Source organism: Pygocentrus nattereri, chromosome 12 (assembly GCF_015220715.1).
Source record: "Pygocentrus nattereri isolate fPygNat1 chromosome 12, fPygNat1.pri, whole genome shotgun sequence".
Lineage (NCBI taxonomy): Eukaryota > Metazoa > Chordata > Actinopteri > Characiformes > Serrasalmidae > Pygocentrus > Pygocentrus nattereri.
Window position 1 is genome coordinate 4,923,953 of NC_051222.1, and position 27,542 is coordinate 4,951,494.

General features: G+C 40.7%; 2 protein-coding genes across 2 annotated transcripts; both read left to right on the forward strand.

The window, feature by feature from the left end:
• Positions 1-2,339: 2,339 nt before the first annotated feature.
• tuba8l2 (tubulin, alpha 8 like 2) lies at positions 2,340-12,366 on the forward strand. The gene is made up of 4 exons (XM_017683409.2): positions 2,340-2,423; positions 9,659-9,881; positions 10,124-10,272; positions 11,144-12,366. Exons 1-4 carry the CDS (start codon positions 2,421-2,423, stop codon positions 12,116-12,118), a joined length of 1,350 nt encoding a protein of 449 aa, XP_017538898.1. The 5' UTR covers positions 2,340-2,420; the 3' UTR covers positions 12,119-12,366.
• Positions 12,367-13,517: 1,151 nt separating this feature from the next.
• stk16 (serine/threonine kinase 16) lies at positions 13,518-23,585 on the forward strand. Its single transcript, XM_017683420.2, has 8 exons — positions 13,518-13,579; positions 15,423-15,592; positions 16,128-16,347; positions 17,438-17,571; positions 18,231-18,351; positions 18,686-18,781; positions 19,474-19,595; positions 20,734-23,585. Exons 2-8 carry the CDS (start codon positions 15,507-15,509, stop codon positions 20,873-20,875), a joined length of 921 nt encoding a protein of 306 aa, XP_017538909.1. The 5' UTR covers positions 13,518-13,579; positions 15,423-15,506; the 3' UTR covers positions 20,876-23,585.
• Positions 23,586-27,542: the final 3,957 nt, after the last annotated feature.

Sequence of the window (27,542 nt, forward strand, 5' to 3'; positions counted from 1 at the left end):
TGACCCAGGAGGATGAATTTATCATCTGTGTTGTACATTTGATAACTTATTATTTGAAGTTCAGTGGACTCAACATTTTAAGTCAACCTGGTTTCTTTTTTTTTTTTAAGTTGATAAGCTGCTTTAAAAAAAAAAAAAAATATTTTTTAAAATATCTATAGTACATCTCTTGCTGCAGTTTATCAAACTCCCCATCTCATCCTTTGGTGAAAAGGGACCACTACAGGACCACCACTGTCTAGATGTTTTGTAAGCGATGTTCCACTGTCAGTGCAGCAGAGATACTAATGCTGGGGTTAACTGGCCACCAGAAGCCTGTACAAAATACATTCTATGCTACATTTTAAATGATTTTTTTCTGACTTTAAAAAGAAGCCAACTGGTTCCACCAGTTCATTTATCAGACAAGCTGCCTGCAGGACACATGGCTGTTATTTAGAAAGAGAGACGTTCAGTTTTACGTCACCAACTGTGAAAGTCAGTTTCAGGTTTTATGCTGCTCTCTTACAAACCTTAATGTTCACTTTCTGCTGAGTTTATAAGATGAAATGGTGATTATTTTTTAATGAGACATGGCCACAAATTAAGATATTGAGGCCACAAGTTAAGTTCCTAATAATTTGTGGTCTCATAGTTGCACCTTATTAAAAAATAATCACCATGAGGGTCTCTGTAAATTTTAGATGATGTGATGCAAATTCAAAACAATTAATTCAGATTTTTCTTTTTTTTGTCATAAAATAAATGACATTCAAATCAATATTTTGGGATTTCAATCAAAATTCCTAAAGGCATGAATTGAACTTCTTATTAAATACACTGATAATCAGTGATTAGTGATCTCACAAGCTGAGAAAGTGTGCTCAAACTTTAATTACCTGTTTGAAGTTGAGAGAATTACATGCTTATCAAATGTTCAGATCATCCACAACAAAATCACAAACTTCTTAAAAAGAAGGGATAAATAGATGGATAGATCAGGGAAGAAAATGTGGTTGCTGTGGGAATCTGGGCATCAATGTTGCAAAAGAACAGACATAAAGCAAAAGACTATATGAAAATTTTGCTCTGGAAGGTTTGATTACTGGCCTCTACAGCTGTTAAATTCTCATACGTTGCCACCAGAGGGCGACAAAACCCACTTAATGAGCACAGGCTTAACACTTAAAACATAGACTCTTCACAAAGGAGACAAGAATATAGTATAGAGAGAAATAACAAGATAGAGCAAGATGAACTGGAATCTCATAGCACATATCAGAGTACATATGTCTGTCTGGATAAAACCTCGTATCTCAGTTTATGTCGTTTTTAATATTTTGAGATAATCTGTAAATGCTAGCTCTTCTTTACATCATGTTAAAATTTCATGATGAATGGACAAACAGGAAAGCTCCAAAATAGCTTGCAAAAAAAGATTTTTCCATTAACTCCCATTCAAAGTTAAGAAGGTTTTTTTTCTTCTCCTGAAAAATCACAGTTTTAGAGATTATTCCCAATACTGATGAAATGCTTATTATCTTTATACTTATCTTTACGTTTTTACTAATACCTGGATTTGGCTTTGTTTGGGGTCAAAGTCACCTTCAGATGGAACGACAGGCTATCACACCTAGAATGAAGCAGTGAGAAATGATTCAAAGAAAAAATAAACAGATGATATATTTGCGGCCTAAACGCAGGATCGGTCTTTACAGTCATATACAGTAGTTTGAACACCCCACATGTTTTGCTGATTTTCCTAGTAATAATAACCATATTAACCCTATATAGAAAACAAACATAAACATGGCACTGCTCTGCCAATTTCTGTGCACAGTTTCTGTCTCTAGCTGAGTTCACCGTATCGGAAAAACCTAAAACATAAAAGGTGCCATAACTTTTGCACAGGCCACGTTTTATGTTTTGTTTTGTTTCCAGCAAGTTAAATTCTGTAAATAAACAGTAGCTGTGCAGGAGCCTGTTCTCGGTACAGGACGTGTTCACTTATTTTCACCTAGAAAGTCAAGAACAGCGTGGAATTTGACTGGGGGAGGGGGTGCCAAAACTTTTGCAGACATGTTTAAGTAACAGTCCAGATGGTGTTTGTCTGCAAATGGATCGGCAGTTTGACTAGGAAAACAGGTAGGAATCCTGAATGGGACGAAAATAGATTTCCAGGGAAAATCCTGTAGATTGGCTTGATGTGTTGGCTTGGTCATTCGCACAAAACAACTTAAAAAAAAAAGGATAGAGGAGTGGAGGGGGCAGAGCAAGGCCATGCTCCTCCTCCAATGCTCCTCCTCCTAAAAAAAACGTCTGGGTATAAAAAGTAGGAGTGTCAGCAGCAGATGTGAGTGTCTCACTAATACCCCATTATAGGTACAGTGAGAGGACCAAGCTGCTTCAGTTCCTTCTGAAAAGACAGAAATACAAGCGAAATGGTGAGTAAAACCACATCATCTTCCTCTTCTCCCTAAAATCAGTACCTGTTTTAATGTTTTCACCTCTGAATTGTGCAGATTGGCTGTAAAGTAGCACAACAGCCAGACAACGTGCTGCCTTAAACGTATATAAGTGTAGCAACTAAACCTCGTATCTCCAAAATGGCAACTTTTCAGGAGAAGGAAAAAACATACATTACGTTTAATGGAAGTCAATGGAACCGGAATTTTTTCCAGGTCATTTAGTGACGGTTTTTTTGGTCCGTTCTTCATGAAATTAGCACACAATGTAAATGACAGTAAGTATGTTCAAATTATGTCAAAAGCTGAAAAAACAACAAAAATGGAGATACGAGGTTTTGTTGAGACAGCAGTGATATGCAGCCTGTTCTGCCAGGTACTGTAACATCTGGAGTCACAGTGAAGTGTCTGCAGTGAGTTCACATAATGCCCATGATTCAAGATGTTTCCAGTGTAGAGCAGAGCAGTAAATCAATAAACAGGGGGTCTTTACTTTAAGCCCTGTGTCGCGCAATGTATGGTGAACATGGAGCCACTATCATATGTGCTAGGTCGTGCACTATATAGGGAGAGGTGCCATTACTACATGCACTATATAGTGCCCTGCTCTGTGAGCAGGGAGCCATTATTTAATGTTCTAGCTAGTGCACTATATAGAGCATGAAGAGCTCCTGTTTATTATTCTATGCAGTGCATTACACTGGAGTTAAAGAGACTAGGGTTTAATGTTCTAGCTAGTACATTATGTGGAGAATAAATGGTCATTATTTAGTGTTCTAGCTAGTACACTATGTAGAGAATAAATAGTCATTATTTACTGTTCTAGGTAGTACACGATGTAGAGAATAAATAATCATTATTTAATGTTTTAGTTAGTACACTATGTAAATAAGAAATGGTGATTATGTTAATGTTCTAGCTAGTGCCCTGTATGTGGAACAGTCATTACTTTATATTCTAGATAGTACATGATATGTGGAGCAGTCATTATTTAATGTTCTAGCTAATACACTATATGTGGAGTAGTCATTATTTAATATTCTAGGTAGTGCATGATATGTGGAGCAGTCATTATTTAATGTTCTAGGTAGTACATGCTATGTGGAGCAGTCATTATTTAATGTTCTAGGTAGTACACGTTATGTTGAGCAGTCATTATTTAATGTTCTAGGTAGTACATGCTATGTGGAGTAGTCATTATTTAATGTTCTAGGTAGTACATGATATGTTGAGCAGTCATTAGTGTTCTAGCTTTTACACTATACAGAAAATAAGTAGTAATTATTCTAAGTACAATACTTATGGAGTACATAGCCATCATTTAATATTCTAGTTAGCACACTATACAGGAAATAATGTTCTAGTTAGTAAACTACATAGAAAATAAATAATATTTAATGTTCCAGTTAGTAGTAAATAGTCATTATTTAATGTTCTATGTAATGCACTATAGAGAACACAGGCATTAGTTCATGCTCATGCTAGATTAAGTGCACTACATGGGAAACCAGACCATTTGGATGATATGCCCTATATAGTGTACTCTCTTTATCTAGGGAGTAGGAGGCTATTCGTTAATGTAGTGAACTGTTAAAGCCATAAAAGGAAAAAGTGTGGAACTGGCTCATCCTGTCTCACAAGAACCGTTTACCCTGTGTTTAAATTGGCTCATTCAGCCTAAATAAGTATGCGCAGGTGGCCTTTCGCAGAGGACTCCAGAACACTGAGCTACGCTGAAGAACCTTCTTGCATATCCAGAATGATTGAGTGTGGTTAGAGGGCATGTTTGCTAGTGTCACACAGGTTAGCTGTGTTAGCTTTACTGGTTCTGCGCTCTTTTCTCAACTGGCCAAACCAGAGCAGTTAACCGAGCAGTTCCACATTCTCCATTACAGCCTTGAGAATGGCCTGAGGTGAGGTTCAGACCTGGTCAGTGTGTCAGAGGCCTGTTTCTCTGGAGGAACAGGCCTGAAGCACATGTTTGCGAGGCGGAATGTTCAGAACCTGAAAGATGACTGTTTGTAGCCAGTTAAAGGATGTAGCTCGGACACCAGCTGTCTTTTTCACACCGTTAAAGGGTAAAGTAAGTCGCCCAGAAGGCGGCGGGGGTGTGGAATGTTTGTTTTTAAGGTCCCCAGCTGCTCTGCAGATCTCGCCATTTCACATTTTCTCACTCCTTCTTTACTTCGGCAGTTCAAAACCTAAGCGTAGTATAAAGAACCACTGCAGGTTCATGTGTGTCAGCCAATGTCGTAGTAACACACACTATTCATGCAGATGTGCTACACAGAAGTGTCGTAACTGTGTAAGTAACTTAGACCAGACCTCTTTAGAGAAGTGCTAAAGGTTCCTAAGTGGCTCTTGGATTTGATTTATGATTAAAGGGAGAACAGCATTTATTATGCATCTTACTATTATTACAAATACATGAAAACACATGTAAAAATAGTTCTTCAAAGGTTCTTTAGTAATGAAAATTGTTCTATATAAAACCATGGACACTGAAAGAACCCATTGCATGATTAAAAGGTTCTTTGCATCATGAAAGGGTTCTTCAGAATGTGCTGTAGATGGTTTTATGTAGAACCTTTTTGAAAAAGGCTGTATATAGCACCAAAAAGGCTTCTTCTATTGTTACAAGCTTGACATCATATACTCTAAAAATTATGGTTCTTCAAGGGAAAAAAAGGTTGTATGTAGAAGCATGAACACTCAAAGAACCATTTTGCATGATTAAAGAGCTTTTTGCTTCTTGAAATGATACTTTGATTGAGGTTGATGGAGAATGTGTTGTTTATGGTTCTAAATAGCATCTTTTGAAAAGAGTTCTTCTGCTGTTACAAGTTTGACATCATACACTTGAAATTTATGGCTCTTCAAGGGTTCTTTAATAAAGTAGGAAATTGTTCTATATAAAAACATGAACACTTAAAGAACCAGTTACACAATTAAAGGGTTCTTTAGAATGCGCTGCAGATGATTCTATGTAGAACCTTTATGAATAAGGCTCTATATAGCACCAAAAAGGTTTCTTGTATTGTTACAAGTTACACACTCTTGAAAATGATGGTTCTTCAAGGGTTCTTTAGTAATGAAAATGGTTCTATATAAAACCATGAACACTCAAAGAACTCTTTGCATGATAAACCATTCTTTGCATCGTGAAAGGGTTCCTCGGAATGTGCTGTAGATGGTTCTTTGAAGAACCTTTTCGAAAAAGGCTCATTATAGCACCAAATAATGCTGTTTTATTCTACGATGTCAAGCTTGTAATAATAGGAAAACCTTTTTGGTGCTATATAGAACAATTTTCAAAAAGATACTATATAGAACCATATACACAACGTTCTCCATCAATCGCAAATATAGACGTGGTTCTATATAGACCCCTGACAAGCCACCTATATATATATATATAGTAGTGTCACACCAAAGAACCCTATTTGGCACGTTTATTTTTAAGACTGTAGCTCTACATTGAGGGAGGAATGCAGGTTTCTAATCATCCAAACCCTCCAAAAAGTTAAATATTAACTAACTCCACCTTTTACTGTATCAATAAAGGTAAAGTCCATTTACATTAAGCAATACTGTGGTCTACCTATCTGTGTTCAGCCACAAGCCTACACACATTAACTAGACGGAAAGACTTGCTGACCTACTGGGAAAGTCTTGACCTGAAGCCCGCTGATAACACACACGTACCTTTAAGTTGGTCAGTGTGGTGCTGTTGTCCTACCACACGCTGTGTGTAGTCTGCGGCCATTTAAAACCAGATGGAAAAAGAGCAGAGCGAAGAGCAGCAAGCATAAAAGGCCTTTATTTGTCGGCTCCTGTTCACAATTTGCCCTTGTGGTTTGGAGCTGGAGGCTGATGGAAAACAAATCCCACAAGCAGGAAGTTTATGATCATAGCTGGCTGTAAACAGGCCTACTGGTTATCGGAGGGCCTCTGTTATTGGCTGGTAATAATGAAAGAGACAGAGAGCTGTTAGAGTCTGTGCTGTGGGTTAAAGAGGAGAAACTTTTATATGTCGTTTTGAGTTAGTTGGACAGCCAGAGAAAATAGGACTAACATAAAGAAACAACCAAAGGCCCCTTTATAAAGCCTTTACAGAGGGTCTTTATGAAATATCCAGGTTCCACTTTTACCACTTTTAAGAGTAAAACCACTTCTTAATGGTTAACAAAGTTAAGGTTCAGGTTAGATTCAGAAATGACTTATTGTATAGAGATACTCACATAAATAATACATACGGGACAACTGCATAGAAAATGGGGCTCCTAGCAACCACCTGAAACATCTCGTAGACACCAAAACTGCTCCCATCAGATAAATGGCACTTAAAGCTTTGATCTCTGAGAGGGAGGAGAAAATCAAGCTGCTTCAGATCTGAAAACATCCACAGGTGTTTCTGTGCATCCTATCACTGTGAGAAGACCACTCAGCACTGTGGGTCTGAAAGGACGTGTAGCTTCCAAGAAGAACCTACTGAGAAAAGGAGACAGACCTCAACATCACTGAATGTGTTTGATTATTCAGGAAATGATCAACCAACTTCTAAGACTGAACTTTGGTTTGAAAAATATCCCTGCAGAGCGGTTCAGCATTGTAGGAGACGGAGAAGGGGCAGTGGGCATGTAAGGCCACATGGGTGGGGAGATGGGACAGTTATAGCAAGCCATAAATAACTGCTTTAGCTGCCTTTTGACCTGGCTGCCATGCCCAAACTAGGCAGGCCCATGTGCCCAAGTAATCCCCCTGTCCAATGACAGGCCGCTGGAAGGGGCAGGGGGTAAAAATAGTGTCCCTAACACCACAGAGAGGATTCGAGAGAGAAGAGAAGCTGACAGAGAAGTGGACGAATGCGGGCACCTTGTAGCACCAAAGTGGGACACCTCTCTGGAGTTTCGACACAGATTCACAGCTCAAACTATTACCAAGCACTTTTTTAGCACTGCTGTGTAGACGCTTGACTGAAGTATTGATCCTCCATAGTACACGTCTTAACAATGTGTCAGCATAAGTCACAGTACAGAACATACATGATATTAATGTTTGCGGACTGGCTATTGCAAAACAGAGTCATCTTGACCCATTTAGTCCTATTAATAGACCCATTTAACCCCTAAAATCCATGGGCTTATATGTAGCCCATGCTGCAATAGCTCATTGTCATAACTACAGTACGATGCCAAATCAAAGCACACGTTTAATTTATTTGATTTCCAGTCAAAACTGCAAAACAGCAATTAAGTACAAGTACATTTTTTTGGTATTTGGTTTAGAATAGATGTAGAGTGATAATATAATGAAACATAATGAAAGGTAACATAATGAAAGGTATGGCCCTAATTTAAACCTGCTCCTGGAAGGGTTACAAGCATGCATGCACATGTTTGCCACAGTTAAACATATCAGCATGTAGAATTAGAGCTTTCTTTGTGCTGCCATGTTTCCTATCAATGTGGAAAAGATGCACATGGAGGGGTCAAAAGATAGGAGTCCAAAAACATTTGGCTACAAAGTGTGTACTGACTGTGGTGGAAAAATAGTTTGACGTATAAGTATGATTGTATAGGTGGAATGGTGTGAGGGAGTTGAGCGTTCCCTCCACTAATTCCTAAGGAAATAAATAATGTTTGAGCGAAGGCTGTATGAGCACCGCACGTCAAATCTGTTGGGAAAGCACAGGCAACCTTTTGGGTATATGATCTACAGTCCCACCAACTTTCGTGGTACTAGCTTGAAAGCTGTAGAAGGAGTAACATTGCAAAGTTTTGATCGTAGAAAAAGATAATTAAGAACAAAGTTGGCTTGAAAAAGGTGTACTTTGATTTCAGGTTGACTTTGAATATGTAATGATTTTTGGCACATGTTACATATCTCAGGAAGCCTTTGCAAGAGCAAACTTTTGAGGGGTGTTGTTTTCACCTCTGGCTCGTTTATAGCTCCTTCTGTTTTTCTCGGAGGCATGCAGATTCCACATTAGGGCGTAGGCCCCCGCTCTCACACCACTCACATAAACCCGCAGAAACTCTGTCAGCACTCAGATCTTTCGCAGCTTTGTGCAGGCTTGTTTAAGCCAGGACGAGCAACGAGGAACAAAAGTGGAAAACATTTCTATGTGTGTGTGTGACATGTCCTGGTGAGACCGTTCGGCAGCCGCCCTTTCCAAGCAGTGATGCATGACGTGTTGCTTCTATCTGCTGAAAACAGCATGCCATGCATAGAAAATGAATTTGCCCAGAGGCATTATTGAAATTAGCAGACAAACAAGTCTGGCCAAACAGGTTGGAGGTGTGTATGTAAAGCTCCATTCACTCCCCGTGACCCAACCTGTCACCTGCATGTGTCAGTCATGCGGCCCACAGCTCACTTTAAACAATTTGTCTGCTGCTGCCCCCTGGTTGTAACCACAAAACTCCCTTGAGCAAAGAGAAAGTGCCACAGTTCAGTCCCATTTGCGTAATTTATCAATGATAGATGATTAAGCACAGTCATGTATGCACTTAGAAGAGGGTAAAAGGCCTCAGCAACTGCTGCATAAATAATGTGAGTCTTTGCATAGAGAAACCATACTTCTGTACTTGGTTTTTTACATTTACACAGAGGTGATTTGAATAAGCCACATTTACACAGAGGTGATTTGAATAAGCCACATTTATGTGGCTTCATTGTGCGTCAAACACTCCTTTGCTTCCAGTTTTTTATGCTCAACTATCAGAGACAAAATATGTATATATTCAATATTCAATTTTCTATACTTCATGTGTTGACTTTGATATTATGTGTTAAAATGATCCTACAGTAGCTCTAATTACATTCTACATACATTTGCCTCAAGTAAATGAAAGTCCTCCAACAGAACTTTTTTAAAGCTTGCCACACCACCTTCTAACAAAATCATCTTCAAAAATCACAAACTGTAGAATTTAGAACTGGTTTTACAATCATTACAGCCCAGTCATTTGAGAATGGGCGTGTCTTTAACAAAATATTTATATGAAAACCAATTCCACTCTTTATGTTTAAAAGTGTGGTATATCATCGAAATGTGGTGCTATGTTACATTTGAATTATAATTAGATTGCTTTACAAGAAGAGAACTTGACTATGACAAGAAAAGTCAGAGAACTTGACTATGACTCAAGAGGACTTGTGTTTAGCCTCTAATGACTAATCATGTTTACTGTGTTTCTCTTGCTATACAGCGTGAGTGCATCTCTGTCCATGTGGGCCAGGCTGGTGTTCAGATGGGTAACACCTGCTGGGAGCTGTACTGTCTGGAGCACGGTATCCAGCCTGATGGACAGATGCCCAGCCAAAAGCCTGTTGGTGGCCATGATGACTCATTCACCACCTTCTTCAGTGAGACCGGCGCTGGAAAATATGTACCTCGTGCCATCTTTGTGGACCTGGAGCCCACAGTCATAGGTGACTGAATCTTACCCTCAGTCCAGTTTGGTCTAGCATGTGATGCTGTACCTCTGAGCCAATGAATCTTCTTCAAAGAGCCCTACAGAGGCCATTTTCTAACCAGGTTCAGGACACTTTATACATATATCAAACAGGGTACAGTTTGACTGCCAGTCATTTTACAGGAATTTTCAGGCATTTGCTCCAAAGTTGGGTCCACCAGATGTTCTGAACTGAATCTATACATCCCTTTGTTCCAGATGAGGTGCGTACCGGTACCTACCGCCAACTCTTCCACCCTGAGCAGTTAATCTCAGGAAAGGAGGATGCAGCCAATAACTACGCTCGAGGTCACTACACCATCGGCAAGGAGATCATAGACTCTGTCCTTGACCGCATCCGCAAACTGGTAAGATTGCAGAAAAATCAGATCAGTGGTTCTCAGTCCTGGTCCTGGAGTGTGTCTTATATGTCTTACATGTTGTAGTGTTTTTCTTGTTTCACCACACTCAGCTCACCTCAGAGGTGACTTGCTAATTAGTTCCCTTAGTTGCATCAGGCATTTCTGAAGACAGGGAAACTCCAAAATGTGCAGCATACCCCAGGACAAAGATTGAGAACCAGTTGGTTTGGTTAGCATTATGCAAATGATGATCATCATAACTGTTCCAGCACAATATTATTTGTTTATCAAATTGTTAACTGCTAAAGCAACTTGGTTAATTGGTCAGATATCACTGTGGTTAGATAGATTGATTCTTGAGATTATTGTCTAGTGTTCTACTGCAGTTGGAACAAATACTAACCTTTGAGAAAATTCTGATTGGTTTTTTAAAACTAGATATAATCAAGCTTATTTTTGACCATGATTATAAAGGGAGATTCACTTGAAATAGGTCCCAAACATTTTGTAATAACTCTAAATAAGATGAAGCAATCTGAATGAAACAACATGCAATGTGCTCCTCACTACATGGGGCTTTGAACAAGTTAGGATGCCCCTGCATCACAGCGATGAGGTAGGCGGTCGGACAGCCATCGCAATGTTTAACCTCCGTTTACAACTTCTGTTTGCCTACCCCTTTACCTCTTCATGTGTCTGGCAGAAAACAGAGATCACTTCTAGGATCACATGTAATGCAATCGATTACACATACGTCAAGATATGTAGGGTATTTTTTGGTTCAGATTGCTTCATCCTAACATGAGTCACGATAGAATATCTGGGGCCTCTTTCAAGTGAATCTCCTTGTGTAATGAGTATCACCTCTTCTGTACAGGCTGACCAGTGCACAGGACTGCAGGGCTTCCTGGTGTTCCACAGCTTTGGTGGAGGAACAGGGTCTGGATTCACCTCCCTCCTGATGGAGCGTCTCTCTGTTGACTTCGGCAAAAAGTCCAAGCTGGAGTTCGCCATCTACCCAGCACCGCAGGTGTCCACGGCTGTGGTGGAGCCATACAACTCCATCCTGACCACTCACACCACATTGGAGCATTCCGACTGCGCCTTCATGGTGGACAACGAGGCCATCTATGACATCTGCCGGAGGAACCTGGACATCGAGCGCCCGTCCTACACTAACCTCAACAGGCTCATCAGCCAGATTGTGTCCTCCATCACTGCCTCCCTCCGCTTCGATGGTGCCCTGAATGTGGACTTAACGGAGTTCCAGACCAACCTGGTGCCATATCCCAGAATCCACTTTCCCCTTGCTACGTATGCACCAGTGATCTCTGCTGAGAAGGCCTACCATGAGCAGCTCTCCGTGGCCGAGATCACCAACTCCTGCTTTGAGCCCAGCAACCAAATGGTGAAGTGTGACCCAAGGCACGGGAAGTACATGGCCTGCTGCCTGCTGTACCGCGGTGATGTGGTGCCCAAGGATGTCAACGTGGCCATCGCAGCCATCAAGACCAAGAGGAGCATCCAGTTCGTGGACTGGTGCCCCACTGGCTTCAAGGTGGGAATCAACTACCAGCCCCCAACTGTGGTACCTGGAGGTGACCTGGCCAAGGTCCAGAGGGCCGTGTGCATGCTGAGCAACACCACAGCCATTGCCGAAGCCTGGGCTCGTCTGGACCACAAGTTTGACTTGATGTATGCCAAGCGGGCCTTCGTGCACTGGTACGTGGGGGAAGGCATGGAGGAGGGAGAATTCTCTGAGGCCCGTGAAGACATGGCAGCCCTGGAGAAGGATTACGAAGAGGTGGGTATCGACTCCTTTGAGGAAGACGAGGAGGGAGAAGAGTTTTAAAAGATCTGAGAAGAAAGTGACCTCTGGACAATGTCGGAGCCCATTATAACATCTAAAATACTGGAAAAGGACTGAGTGTGAACTCTCTTCTATTCCTGCCAACATTACCAAAGGAAGCACAGTGTGCGGCCCCCAATGTCATCTTCTTTCTAAATGTTTGTTTTGTCTTGTGGTGTAACCCTTTTTATTTTGTACCAGAAGTGTCAAAATAGCTATTAATATGAAATAAAGGTGCCAATTCTGCTTGATTGCTTGTTTTTATTTTTCAATGTATAATAAAAAAATCCTAATTGCATCTTTGGCTGCACATATATATGGAAATTAAACTGCAAAATAAGCCAGTTTTGAATTCATTGATTGTGTGACAGCACAAAAACCCTACACATTTACACGAGTGCCTCCTCAACCTACAGCAGTCTAGCCCCACCCATTCATACTGAATAATAGTAATAAGGAGTGTTTCAGCCTGGACTGCTTTTGAAATGACGCTACAAGGTGGCCAGTCGGAACAGGGCTAATTTACACATCAGTCTTAAAAAAATTGAATTTTGGGTGGGGGGGGTTAAACACATTTATAGAATTACAAATACAGTACAAATTAAGAAAACACAGACATGTTGGTGGAGCCCAGCACCACCTAAATGTTCTGCTCTTCAATAGAACAATAAATACACCATCAAATATCATTCTGACACAGTAAACTTTTTAAAGCAAATAATGATTTGTATCCAATATAATCTTGCATCATTAAATACAGAAAGAAAAATATAGAAAATGGCCCAAATCATACAATGTTATGGGCGGAAAAGTAAATTAAGATTTAAGAGAGAGAAAAAAAAAGTCAAAATTTAAAAATGTTGGTTCAATTTATAGTTCACAGTGGTGGTGATAGGAACCAGACGTCTGCCTCTAAAATCTCCTTCACAGAAAGTTCCTACATGAAATGGTTATGAATTCACTGCCTGACGACTGAGACGCTGTTTCATGATAGTTTTGTGATAAAGATTTGGCTTAAAAAGTATTTTAATCCATTTATTTGAATCCATTCATGTGGAGGGTTACATGCAGCGCGCTGTGAGGCAAAATAGTCCCTAAAGTGAATTTATAATTCCAGATTTTCCACTGTTTTTCCTTTCATCAGCATTCAATATAAAGCTCGGAAGACTCGTGTGGGTTCTCTGGTGGTTCTGGATAGTAAATTAAGTGTCTATATCGGTGTTGTAGTCGTGGCGACCCCTAGTTCCCATCACCACCACTGTAAAGACGTCTGAGCCATTTCACACCAAACCCTCTGAATCTCTCTGTTTACACCTCACGCTGAGTTATAGAGAAAAGACGGCGGGGTTCCCCTTTAAGGCTGTGCGTCATCAGCGCGTCACCAGTGTACACGGAAGAGTCTCTGTGGAGGAGGGAGAGAGAGGCAGAGGGGCAGAGAGGCAGCGGAGGAGTCCGTCTGTGAAGGTAATACTGCTCACATTAGCCCTATAAACAGCAGCCTCGGCCTCGGCTTTACCGATTCGGCTAAACAGCTGAAGACTCGGCTCTGACTCGAGATTTAGGGGCTTTAAGGTTTATTTTACCCACATTTGGACCCGCCGCCCGGCTCGAGTCTGCCACGTTAGCGCTGAGGGCCTTAAAGGCAGCGTTGAGAGAAGAGAGCTCAATCAGAAAAGGCCTAAAACACATCAGCAGCTTCGAGCGAAAACCGGAACGTGGTCCTCTCAAATCGAAGCTTTAAACCTAGAACGCATTTACCAGGGTTTTGTGTTAAAGAGTAGGACAGCCAATCAGGGCATGCGGCGAGACAAAGTCAGCCAATCAGGGGCTGCGGCGATGCAAAGTCAGCCAATCAGGGGCTGCGGCGATGCAAAGTCAGCCAATCAGGGGCTGCGGCGAGGCAAAGGCAGCCAATCAGGGGCTGCGGCGATGCAAAGTCAGCCAATCAGGGGCTGCGGCGAGGCAAAGGCAGCCAACCAGGGGCTGCGGCGAGGCAAAGTCAGACAAGCAGGGTTGCAAGAGGCAACCAAGAAGGATTTTCTGAATACAAGGCAGCTGGTCAGGCCTGTGTAGATACAAGAGGCAGTCAGCAAGGGCTGTGTAGATACAAGAGGCAGTCAGCAAGGGCTGTGTAAATACAAGAGGCAGTCAGTAAGGGCTGTGTAGATACAAGAGGCAGTCAGTAAGGGCTGTGTAGATACAAGAGGCAGTCAGTAAGGGCTGTGTAGATACAAGAGGCAGTCAGTAAGGGCTGTGTAAATGCAAGAGGCAGTCAGTAAGGGCTGTGTAGATACAAGAGGCAGTCAGTAAGGGCTGTGTAGATACAAGAGGCAGTCAGTAAGGGCTGTGTAGATACAAGAGGCAGTCAGTAAGGGCAGTGTAGATACAAGAGGCAGTCAGTAAGGGCTGTGTAAATGCAAGAGGCAGTCAGTAAGGGCTGTGTAAATGCAAGAGGCAGTCAGTAAGGGCTGTGTAAATACAAGAGGCAGTCAGTAAGGGCTGTGTAAATACAAGAGGCAGTCAGTAAGGGCTGTGTAAATACAAGAGGCAGTCAGTAAGGGCTGTTTCGGTGAAGGCGATATTTGTTTAGAAATGATGCAGACAATAAGAGCTGTTTAAGTAAAAGTAGCAGCCATTCAGAGCCCTTTAGAATTGGGGCAGCCAATAAGAGCTGTTTTGAAAAGAGGAAGCCAATCAGGGCTATTTATGTACACAAGGCAGTCAGCAAAGACTGTTTGGGTAAAGGGAACAGCCAATATGGGCTCTTTAGGTATACAAGCCCATAAGGATGGTTTAGGTACAAAAGGCTGCCAGTGAGCTCTGTGTAGATGCAAGAGAGAGACAGTCAGGGCTGTTTAGATACAAGATGTTCAGATTTAAGACAGTAAACACGGCAGCCAATAAGGGCTGTTTAGATACAAGAGAGAGCCAATCAGAGCTGTTTAGGTCCCCAACAAGGGATGCTGCAAAATAAGTGGCAGCCAAGTGATAAGTGAGAGATTACAAAGGGCCACCAGTTACGCAGAACAAGCACAAACCAATCGGGAGCTTTTCAGGTACAAGGAGCAGCCAGTCAGGCACTGATACAGCGGAAGCTCGAGGCCCTGCATAATCAGTCAACCGGATCACAGACTTAAATAATTCAGCCAGGATTGTACCTCAGTGGAAAATTCCCGTCACTTCTCAAAACCTAAAGGTCAGGTTTCCTGATGTTGGTTTACTGGCCACAGCTCGCAGGTTTAGTTAATGAGAAACATCTTACAGTGTCAGGTAATATTATTGACATGACTGTTAATATCGCTTTCAGGTTTCTTCATATTCTTCTGTGATCCTGTGATCCAGTTCTATTTCCTCACCCCTGGTTGGTCAGGCGAGCGATGCGCGACCGAGGATGGGACAGTCCCTGTGTATCTGCTCTCGCAGTTCAATCACCATCGACAACAAGAGATACTACTTCATCCAGAAACTCGATGAGGGGTAAGACACAAATGGCACATGTATTCACTGAAATAAAGTTAGGGGAAAGTTCCGTTGGCTCACTTGATCTAAATACCCAAGAGCTTATTAGTGAGCCACGTGTAGAGCAGGGCTTTCCAGCCTTTTTCATACCAGGACCTACAAGTAGAGAGAGAGGTTGTTACATGACCCACGAAATATCAATACATCAATACATTCCATTATTATTTGGTTTACAAAAACACACGTGTTGAAGATAGTTTGGTGGCACAAGAGGTCAAAAGTGCCATTTCTGGAGTCCTGGAACATTCCCTCCATCGATGAGAGTGATTTAAGAGCCAGGTTTTCAAGAGCATCTGAATATTAGAGCTGAAAAATGACACCTCATTTAGAAACAGGAATCCATAAGCTTCACTGTCACCGTCAGATGATTCAAAATCTGGGCATGGCTTTGGATAGATTTGCCAGTTTTCATACCAAAACATCAATACAACAGTAACCCTTGAAGATCGAGAACTATTGTTTCTCATGGTTCTCTGTGGTTGTCCTCCTTCAGAGGCTTTAGCTACGTGGACCTGGTGGAGGGTGCCCAGGACGGCCGCTTCTACGCTCTGAAAAGGATCCTGTGCCATGACCGTGAGGGGCGGCGGGAGGCGCAGACGGAGGTGGAGATGCACCGGCTCTTCAACCACCCCAACATCCTTAGCCTGACTGGCCACGCCTTCACAGAGCGTGGCGGCAAGAGCGAGGCCTGGCTCCTCCTACCCTACATCAGCGTAGGTTACCGGTTTAAAGGGGTGCTTTACCCAGGACTACTGGCTGCTACTTTACAGATGATACTTTTCCAAAAAAATACTATTTATGGAGGAATTATTAATCAAAATATTCTAAATATCTTACAGCGAATTCAGTTTAGCATAATGCTAACTTTGTGTGGCTGAAGCTGAGGTAATTTCAGTAAAGTTTTTGGGTTGTAAAATGACCGCCAGTGGATGGAAGATGGTGGAGACTAGCGCAACTCATTTTAGTCCAAGGATGTTTTACCAGAAATGCTGAAAGTCTGGCAGCAACATTAGTGATGAAAGTTAGCATAATGCTAACTCAGAATCGCTGAGGCAGTTCCAGTAATCTTCTTTACTCGTAACATGATTTCCAGTGAGTGAAAGCTTATGGAGACAATTCATTTTTTGCCTAAATAATCACTTTTAGCTCAAGTATACTTAGTCGTGTGCAAAAGTTTGGGCGCCCCTTGTCAAATTACATGTTGTGTTGATTTTCTCAGTTTTTTTTCCAGATTTAATATATTGAAACAAATAAAGCATCACATGTGTATCATCACATAACATAGTAAGTGTCCAATATTAAAAAAGTAAATGGATAATTTGGAGTAAAATTAGCAGAAAAATTACATATTTAAATTTTCTGACCTGTAAATTGACCAAATATGTTTACACTTTTGCATATGACTGCATGAAAAATGCTCAGTGTTTACCAAAGTTGATGCTAAGAAGTTGGTATAATGCCAGCTTTGAATGACAGTGATGGAGCTGATGCTTTTTTGAGCCATGTTTTTCAGTCGTAACACGATCATCACTGAGAGAAAACTAGCGAGGACCAGTACTATTCATTGTCAGTGCAAATAGTCCTTTTATGTATGTAATTCAATGGATTTGAATGGGATGTTATGCTGTATGAGCGCTTTTGAGTCCTTCTATCAGAGTTTTCCAACATTTCCACCAGCCAAAAACGTTAAAAGAATACTTCATTCAAGTTACCTAACATAGTTTACGGTGACTGAAAGCTAAAGAATCCTTTAAGGGACTGATGTGCCCAGTACACACTGTGTGTTTTGATGATCCTTTGCAGAAAGGAAGTCTCTGGTCTGTTCTGGAGAAGCTGAGGGAGAAAGGCAGCTCAATGCCAGAGAGCCGCATTCTGCACATTTTGCGTGGCGTCTGTGAGGGTCTCAAAGCGATGCATGACCAGGGTTACGCTCACAGGTAGGCTGGGAAGCATGCTTGAGCTCAGTGGCCCAGCAAACCTTCTCCTGGAGATCTGAATTCCTCCAGAATTAAGTTCCAACCTGCGTCTAACATGTCTTTCCCTGACACTAATGCATCTCATCCAGCCAGTCAAGGGCTTCTGGAGAAGTAGCTGGAGATGGTGTGGAAGATTGTTGTTGGAACCAGAATCTGGAGGGTCGATCTCCAAGACTGGGGTTACTGACCGCTGCTTTAGTGCTTGGTCAGATGATCCTGAATGGCTGCTGGAACCTAATGGAACCTAACAGTTCCTTTAACCCGTTATTCCTTTTGGGGGGGGCTTTGAGAACTGAGCCTTGGAGCTATCAATGTTGACAGCATAACTTGCTCATTATTCTTTAGGTTTCAGGGGCCGGATTCAAAAAAGCTTTCTTAAGAAAAAACTTGCTAAAAATTCTTAAAATAAACCCTAATAAGTTCATAAGAACATTCTTAAATCCAGATTTTAAACAGTTTATTAGAATTATACTTAAGAAAAGAGCTCTTAAAAGTTATTTGAAGAAGAACTTATTTTTTTGATGATTTTCTTTCTTAAGACACTGTTACGAATCCGGCCCCATGTAATAAACAGTCTGAATGTTGGGATTTCAGTTCAAGGCTCTGCTCTGTGTCTTTAGGGACCTAAAGCCCACCAATGTGCTGCTGGAGGAGAATGACAGGCCTGTGCTGATGGACCTGGGCTCCATGAACAAGGCCCGCATCGAAGTGAGAGGCTCGCGGGAGGCCATGACGATACAGGTGGGGGCAGAAGTCGGCCACTGTGCCCAGTACTAGCACCATTGCCCTTGTTTTTCTGTGGTGTGGTTTGCATGATATCAAATGTCATAGTCTCTCTCTGTCTCTCTCTCTCTTTCTCTCTGTTTCTCTTTCTCTTTCTTTCTCTCTTTCTCTCTCTCTCTCTCTCTCTCTCTTTCTCTCCTCTCTCTCTTTCTCTTTTTCTCTCTCTCTCTCTCTCTTTCTCTTTCTTTCTCTTTCTCTCCTCTCTCTCTTTCTTTCTCTCTCTCTTTCTTTCTTTCTTTCTTTCTTTCTCTCTCTCTCTCTCTCTCTCTCTCTCTCTCTCTCTCACACACAGGACTGGGCAGCTCAAAGGTGTACTATCTCCTATAGAGCTCCAGAGCTTTTTAATGTGGAAAGCCACTGTATCATTGATGAAAAGACAGATATTTGGGTGAGTATCTTGCTTGGACTCAACGTTTTGGCATCCAGCTAATCTGGCCTTGCAGTATTAATGACACACAACAGTACTGACTTCTAGTTTTAATGGTATTGATAAAAGAAGCTACATCAGGTTTGTAAGAGATTCTTTACTGTAGGTAAAAGTGGCATTATTTATCCAATGGTAAACTTCATACATACATATATAAAATCTCATAAAATGTTGGAAGGTCTGGAGCTGTATTGTTAGTGAACTTGGGTTCATTGATGGGATCATGACAGGAGTGGCCAAAGGCGTTTTGGGTGCTCTTTAGATGCTCTGACCGAAGGCATGGTTTGCCAGTCTGAAATGGTCTGCTCAAAATAGATGCCAGCTGGAATGACATGTTTCTCAACACGGTTAACTCATTTTTTAAATATATGGCACAAGTGTCCAAATACATTTGGATACAATTGTATTTTCATAGATTTGACCCCTCAAACACTTTGTTGCTGTGTCAATACTGTGTCCAGATATTTCGTCCACTCCATCGTATGCGCAGATTCAGTCAGGTCCAGTGTGTGAATAGAGTGAAACGCTAAATGCTTTGGCATCACTGAGCATGTTTCTGAATGATGTTCCTCTTGTAAATGACCATCAGCTCTTTCTGATCCTCCAGAGCAGCACTGGCTCTGTATGACCGTGTGCTGTGTTCCTCTGTCCAGTCGTTAGGCTGTGTGCTGTACTGTATGATGATGCTGGAGGGACCGTATGATCTCATCTTCCAGAAGGGGGACAGCGTGGCGCTGGCTGTCCAGAACCCAGTGGCCATTCCACAACCGTGCAGGTCAGTGCATCGCAGTTTGTTGACCAGAACTTGTTTATTTATGTTTTCCCTGCATTGTATATGCAAAGTTAAGTGGCTCTCAAGACCATAAACCTATTTATTTAATATTTTGCGCTATCGATGAAAAGTTTGGACACACTTGGCTGTATGGATGTTCAGTCCTATGCAAAACCAACCAACATCAAAAGTCAGCACACTTAACAGAACTACATACAATATACAGACATTAAACTTAAATATAGCTTTTGTTTGGTCATTTTAGAGCAGGATGTCTACTTATTTGCTGAGTTTAACATATTTAGGGGAAAAGAATACAGTCAGTGAACATATCAATACAGATATGTTATAATTCAGCAGGAAACAGTAATTCTGCATTTAAAAAGGTAATATGACTGGGGCGCCCAAACTTTTGCATGTGACTGTGAAGTCATTTAAACCTGTATGTGTATTTTAAATAAGTAGTTTAGGAGATAATGAGTTAATAATCATCTTATCTCAAGATAACAAAATGAACAAGTTTCTTGTTATTTTGAGATGATAAAATTATTCTCTTTAAAAACAAGTTACTTTTCTTATCTTGAACTAACAAAGGTTGAGATAACGAGTTGTCTTGATCTCAAGATAACAAAATTATTATTTTGAAATAACTAGTTACTTATTTTGTTTTCTTGAGATACATAGCAAATGTTGTTCTATTGAAATAAGTAAATTATCTTGTGATCTCAAGATAACAGAATTGTTATTTTCAAGTAATGAGTTACTTGTTTTGCTATCTACAGGTAGCAAAATTGATATCTTGAAATAACGGGTTACTTTTCTTGTGATCTCAAGATAACAATCCAGAATATCGTAGTAACGGCTCGTGGCCTTTCCAGGCTTCCATATATTTTAATGTTGGAACCGCAATCATCCTGCCATCCTAATTACTATGTGTTTCTCATTAAAACTTAATTAAAGCAACATCTGTCCTCGTTACTGCTTTTCATCCAATCAGCTGTGTTGTGGTGAGAAAGGGGAGGGGTTTAAGTATTTGGTAGAAGGCCAAGAGAAGATGGAGTAATTCCTTATGAACCATTTCATAGTACTGATGAGTTCGTTTTTATTCTAAAAGTATTCTAACTGACCTCTCTGACCTCAGTTACTCTGAAGGACTGCAGAACCTCCTCAGTTCCATCATGGTGACCAACCCTCAGGAACGGCCCGACATCACCTGGGTCCTCAACCAGGTCAAGAGCCTGCAGGGCCCGGATGGCGGCTCCGTGGACACCAATAGGGTATGATGGTCGCGACGAGGGAGCGGCGCGACTCCCTTTGTCTCTTCTCCTGGACAGGAGATTTTATCTGGACTATGCACTCTCTCGCTCTTTTTTGGGTTCACCTGCCTGATGGACCTGTGGCCTCGCAAACATTCACCTACACTTACCTCAGTGGACTCATGGGTAACAGGACAGACAGGCATAGCTGTCATAATACATATAAGACACAAAGGACGTTTCTTGAGTTCTGACCACGCCGGAGCGTCTGGACGGTCTCGCAATACTTTGGATCTTGGGTTAGGTAGTATAGTTTGTCCATCCACTTCAACTCAAACATTCAGCAGTGACAGCTTCCAATGGGAGCACTTTTCCGACTCGAAGATTGTCACGGTCGCGCGGTGTGACTGCCCATGTCTTTAGTGATGTACTACCTACTACAGAGGTTCTAAGAAACCTTTACAAAGAAGCAGAAGGGAGTTGAGGTCAGTCTGTAAACATGAGTTGGGAGAGTAACAGAGGAAGTTTCATGTCCACGTTGTCTGAGGCTGACAAACTTAGTGTGTGTGTGTGTGTGTGTGTGTGTGTGTGTGTGTGTGTGTGTGTGTGCGTGCATGCTTTTAAAGAGGAATTCCACCCATTTTTACAAACCGAGTTGTGAACAAAGTCATTCAGAGACATAGTGTTGGTGATGCTGACTCCACACTGATGGTCCATAAAGAATAATTCCACTGATTTTCCTAAATTTCTGCACAGTTCAATCACTGAGATGTAAACAAAGTGACTCAGAGTGGGTTTGGTGTGAAATGGTTCAGATCTCTTTACAGTGGTGATGATAGGAACCAGGGGTTGCCATGACTACAACACAAATATAGACGTTTTATTCACTGGCCAGAACCACCACCTACACATTTACATTTACGGCATTTGGCTGACGCTCTTATCCAGAGCGACTTACAATTTGATCATTTTACACAGGTAGGCCAATGTGGAGTTAGGAGTCTTGCCCAAGGACCCTTATTGGTATAGTGTAGGGTGCTTGCGCTGGTCGGGGATGGAACCCCAGTCTACAGCGTAGAAGGCAAAGGTGTTAACCTCTACACTAACCAACCACTCTGTACACTGGTTCTGTTTTGTCAGAAGGGAACTGTACAGGTACGTTTGTGTTCATCAAGGTACACGCAATGTAAATGGACCCTCACAGCTATGATAAAATGGACACCATGCAATGTATTTATAACCATTTCATGTCTGTGAGGGATCTTTTAGAGGTGGACGTCTGGTTCCTATCGCCATCACTGTGAACTGTTCTTACTTAAGTTTCTCTAGAACAGAGCATTTCCCATCAGAACACTTTGGATGGCTCTGTCTATGTGCAGAAATTGTAGGAATTTCTTTTCAAGTGAGACAGAACAATGCAGCTAAGAGGACTTGAGTTAAATTCTTATCATAATACTTCACCACAAAATGCATCCAGTATGTTTGGTGTCTGAAGTTTGCTTCTTTAGTTTTGACCTGAAGCTGCGAGGCTAAGTCACAGAAACTTATACTCCACCAATTAGCAGCATGCAAACTGCAGACATAAATAATCACCTACTCGCCTCAAACTGTATAGAATTATTTACTGATCAGCATCACTGTTTTTGGTCAAGCAATTCCTTTAATAATTAAAAACCCCATTTGGTCCCCATTGGCTTTTAAACAGTCGTCTCCAAAAGTTTGGGCACCCCTGGTCAAATGACATGCTGTTGTGGCTTGTATTTTCATTTTTATTATTTTTTATTTGATTTATGCGACTGGCAACCTGGCCAGGGTGTATCCTGCCTTCCACCCAATGACCTCTCAACCCCAACCCCTGTGCCCCCCCATTGACCCGAAGGATAAGCGGTGTAGAAGATGTGTGTGCGTTTTTATGCAACAGTCCACAAATAAATAGAAATTGTGCACTAAAATTTGCGTAAATATATATTTAGAAAATCAACAGACCTTGTAATTTGACAGGGGGTGCTCAAACCTTTGCCTACGACTGCATACGATCTCCACAGTGGCATTTTAAGGTGAAGTATTCCTTCAGGGCATATAAATGCGCTTTGTTTGACTTTGATGTTCAGCATTGAGATAGTGTTGCCGGTATAAAGGGTGATTGAGTAAATAGCACCATAGTGTCCATGTGTCCACCTGTTGACCACCTGAATTATGTTGTGAGCGGAGTCTGGAGTTTGATCTGTGGTGGAATACTTCACTTTTGCTCTTGTGTCCGTGTTGTGTTGGATGATTAAATGCCAAACTGCAGGTTGTTTTAAGGAACCCTGTAGAGATTCAGGTTTGTAATGGAAATTTTTACAGGGGGTCATGACCACATTCCTGTAGAACATGTGTACCACTCATTTGTGCTCATGAAGGCTGTTAACTAGACTGTGCTCACTTTAAGTATAGACCACATAGGCTGCTTTCACTTGAAGCTGTTAACTGGGACCTACATGCGGTTCATCGGCTTCACTGTAGTTTTACTGTTATTTTATTTTTTGGCACTATGATTGGAATGCCAGCGAGTTATTAAGGCCTGATGTTAATTTCAAGGACGTTGTGCAGTGAATCTTGTGTGATCTATTGATGCTCTTCACTTGCATGTATTTTAACAGGGCATCCTGTCTGTAAGTATGTTTCTCATTATCGGTTTATTTCAGTACCTCTTTTTGATTTTTAAGATAATTAAAAATAACTCATACTGCTATGACTCAAGCTGTTTGGGCCTTCTTTTACATTTAAGTGCATGTAGTATCATCATGGTCATCTAGTCGATTGATGTGAGAATTCCACCAGTTTTTCAACATTTTAAAAACCATTTCACACCAAACCTCTCTGAATCTCCCTGCATACATCACAACCACAACCATTATACAGGTTTCCCCCTTTTACGACCATGGTGTGGAACCAGCATGATGCTATACTGCTGTTGACCAGCAGAGGCCGCTTGGTGCTCACTTATAGATCTAAGAACATCAACTGTCACGCTTACCTTTTCTCCCTTATAGAGCTGCTGTGTAGCTGTTTCTGAATTGTTTTAGTTTTAAAATCATTTTAATAATAAAAATCTTGTTTTTATATCATGTAAAGCTCTGTTGCCAGATCCACCAGTTTCAAAAATGTCTATCAACAGTTAAAATACATGACTGCAGAAAGACTCAGGAGGACCACATGCACTGCAGTTGAGGGTGAGCAGTAATATGTTTCTCTGTGTGAGTCTATAAAGCAGCTGTATGGATTGATATGAGTGGGTAGATCTAATCCAGCAACACAGGCATTTAAAAATGAGTTGTATTGAACTGTAAAGAAGTATTTAAACAGAATGGGAATGTATTAGAGCAGTTTGTAGAGTGAATAAAGTCTCAGTACAGGCCCACACAGGCAGATGAAACTGAAGGAACACTTTTAAGTTAAACAGTATTGTAACACTGGTTACTGTCCTTTTTAGGTAATTTTTCTTTAGGATTATTTTCAGTTAGAATTAGTGCAGCAAAGAAAAATGCAGCTGCAATGAAGACACGACTGGATGGAACATGTATGTATGTATGTATGTATGTATGTGTGTGTGTATATGTATATATATATATATATATATATATATATATATATATATATATATATATATATATATATATATATATATATATGTATATGTGTGTGTGTGTGTGTGTGTGTGTGTGTGTGTGTGTGTGTGTATATATATATATATATATATATATATATATATATATATATATATATATATATATATATTAGTGTGTGTGTGTGTGTGTGTGTGTGTGTGTGTGTGTGTGTGTGTACAGGGTGAGTCAAAAGTCACAGGGCACCATTTTATTTTATTTTATTTTTTATGCTGTCACAAGCCTCCACAATGCGGTGCTGAAGGTGGTGTTTGTTGCGGATTTTCTCCGCACACACAATTTCTTTGAGATGACCCCAGACATAAAAGTCGATAATAAAATAAAAAATAAAATAAAACCTAAAATAAAAATCCTGTGATTTTTGACCCACATATATGTATTTTTTTTTTATTTAATTGTGTATTTAATTAATACATACATACATACATACATACATACATACATACATACATACATAAATTAGCAAAGCTAACAATATAGTATTGTGATGGATTGATAAAATTGATACTCCATTATTTAAAATCTTGGTGGTGTTTATTAAGTGTGTTTCTGGCAGTGCATATGAGTAATGGCAGTAAAAGAAACATAAAAAAAACTAATACAGTAAAACATCATTTTTCATTTTTGAAGAAGCTTTTAGCTTGAGGACAGAACTGTCATTATAAATTAATATATATGATAAAATCACAATGTATTGCTTATTTTCTTATTTGTATTTGCTCTACATTGCTTTAGAGCAAATGAATGTTTACTGCTTAGATAAATCTTTATTTATATAGATATATATAGATAGATATCTAGATAGATAGATAGATGCCTAATTCTTTTATTCAGTACTGTGACTGTAAATACAAGCTAAAGCTCTTTTGATTGGTTTCTATTATAAAAATCACAGTGCTAGACTCTGTGTTTTCTAGAGCATTACTTTGATTTGGTCCGTGATCTTTACACTGAGCCGTTTCCACTCAGTTAGACAGAGGATTGTAAAATTAAGCAAACACGGCCCACTTTGCTCCCCTCCAGCACCCCGGGGTATGAAACAATCAGAATGGGCCGTTAAGGTTCTGGATTTACGGCTGGCCGGGGTGGGGAAGGTCAAAGTGACGTTGTGCCTTCACTCATCTTAATCAATCTCCCCACTGACCCCGACACCCTGCTACACAGAGCAGGACCACCAGGAGCCACATGCCAGCACTCACGCACACAAAAGGCTGTGAGTTTAACCCTGAATACTCACTGACCTCACACTGGAACGGTCATCAGAATGGACCTTTATAGATGATCACAGATAAGCCAGTATTACCTCTGTCGGAAACAAAAATGAAGGGGAATTCCACCAATTTTAAAAAAATTTGTTCATAATTCAGTCATTCAGAGGGGTTTGGTGTGAATTGGTTCAGATGTCTTTACAGTGGCGGTGATAGGAACCAGGGGTCGCCATGACTACAACACAAATGTGGACATTATAGACATCAGACATTATTTACTGTCCAAAACCACCAATGAAACTTAACGTTTGTGTAATGTTGATAATGATATCTCGCTGCTGTCGGATCACAACCTTGTATCTCCAAAGTGGTCACTTTACAGGAGAAGGGAAAAACAAACTATACTTTTAATGGAAGTCAATGGAACCAGAATTTTTCTGATTTTGGTCGTTTATTATGGTCCATTAACAACATGCATTATGTTAAAAACTGAAAATCGACGAAAAAGGAGATACGAGATTTTGTTCTGACAAAATATATATTATATTTAAAAGACCCAAAAGGCCTTTTCTATTGTTACAAGCTCGACATTGCAACAATGGAAGAACCCTTTTCTCAGAAAGCATCCATTAAGAAACACCTACAGTACAGTGGTGCTTGAAAGTTCGTGAACCCTTTAGAATTTTCTATATTTCTGCATAAATATGACCTAAAATCATCATCAGATACTCACACAGTCCTAAAGAGAACCCATTTAAACCAATGAAACAGAAATATTATACTTGGCCATCTGTTTATTGAGGAAAATGATCCAATATTTCATAATTGTGAGTGGCGAAATGGATGATAATCAGGTGTGAGTGGGCACCCTGTTTAATTTAAAGAACAGGGTTTTATCAAAGTCTGCTCTTCACAACACGTTTATGGAAGTGTATCATGGTCCGAACAAAGGAGATTTCTGAGGACCTCAGAAAAAGAGTTGTTGATGCTCATCAGGCTGGAAAAAGGTTCAAGAACCATCTCTGAAGAGTTTGGACTTCACCAATCCACAGTCAGAGAGACTGTGTACAAATGGAAGAAGTTGACCATTGTTTCCCTCCCCAGAAGTGGTCGACCAACAAAGATCACTCCAAGAGTCAGGCGTGTGATAGTCGGCGAGGTCACAAAGGACCCCAGGGTCCTATATATTATTTATATGTGTGTAAGTGTTTATATATGACTGTATCTTGTTATATCTTTGTGACTTCACCTTTAAAAGCATTAAACTCTTCAGACGTCTGGTTCCTATCAGCACCACTGTGAACAATTTTGAATGGAGTATTCCAGGTTAAATACGTGCGTTTACGTTTTACTGAATTAGTCTTTCAGAATTTGACAAAAATAAGTGGAATTCCATTTTAAATTTGACACACACACACACACACACACACACACACACACACACACACACACACATACATACATACATACATACATATATTTACACATTTGACCAGGGGTACCCAAACTTCTGCACACAACTGTATAGAGCACCAACAGAATAAACAATATTTGATTAGCGTTCTCTCGGCTGGCTCTGGGTCACTCTTCATTATGCAGAAACCATGTTTATGGTGTGGGCCAGTCGTTATTGGTCAGCTATCTTTATTTTCTCCATCATACAGGCAGGTTTCTGCAATGATGTCATGCTGATCCATGTCAAGGTCAAAGTGAACATGCCCTCAATTTTCTTGGGAATTGTGATTCTCAGCTAAGCCGACTGTCTTCTGGTTGGTAGAGGGGTTTGTAAGGTCCCATACGGCCCTGCTGTTGAGAGAA

Coding starts and splice junctions, on each gene's coding strand:
- tuba8l2 (XM_017683409.2), top strand. Junction 9,882..10,123: donor CCTGGAGCCCACAGTCATAG/GTGACTGAATCT, acceptor CCTTTGTTCCAG/ATGAGGTGCGTACCGGTACC. Junction 10,273..11,143: donor TTGACCGCATCCGCAAACTG/GTAAGATTGCAG, acceptor TCTTCTGTACAG/GCTGACCAGTGCACAGGACT.
- stk16 (XM_017683420.2), top strand. CDS start 15,507: ATGGGACAGTCCCTGTGTATCTGCTCTCGCAGTTCAATCACCATCGAC. Junction 18,782..19,473: donor ATGAAAAGACAGATATTTGG/GTGAGTATCTTG, acceptor TCCTCTGTCCAG/TCGTTAGGCTGTGTGCTGTA. Junction 19,596..20,733: donor GCCATTCCACAACCGTGCAG/GTCAGTGCATCG, acceptor CTCTGACCTCAG/TTACTCTGAAGGACTGCAGA.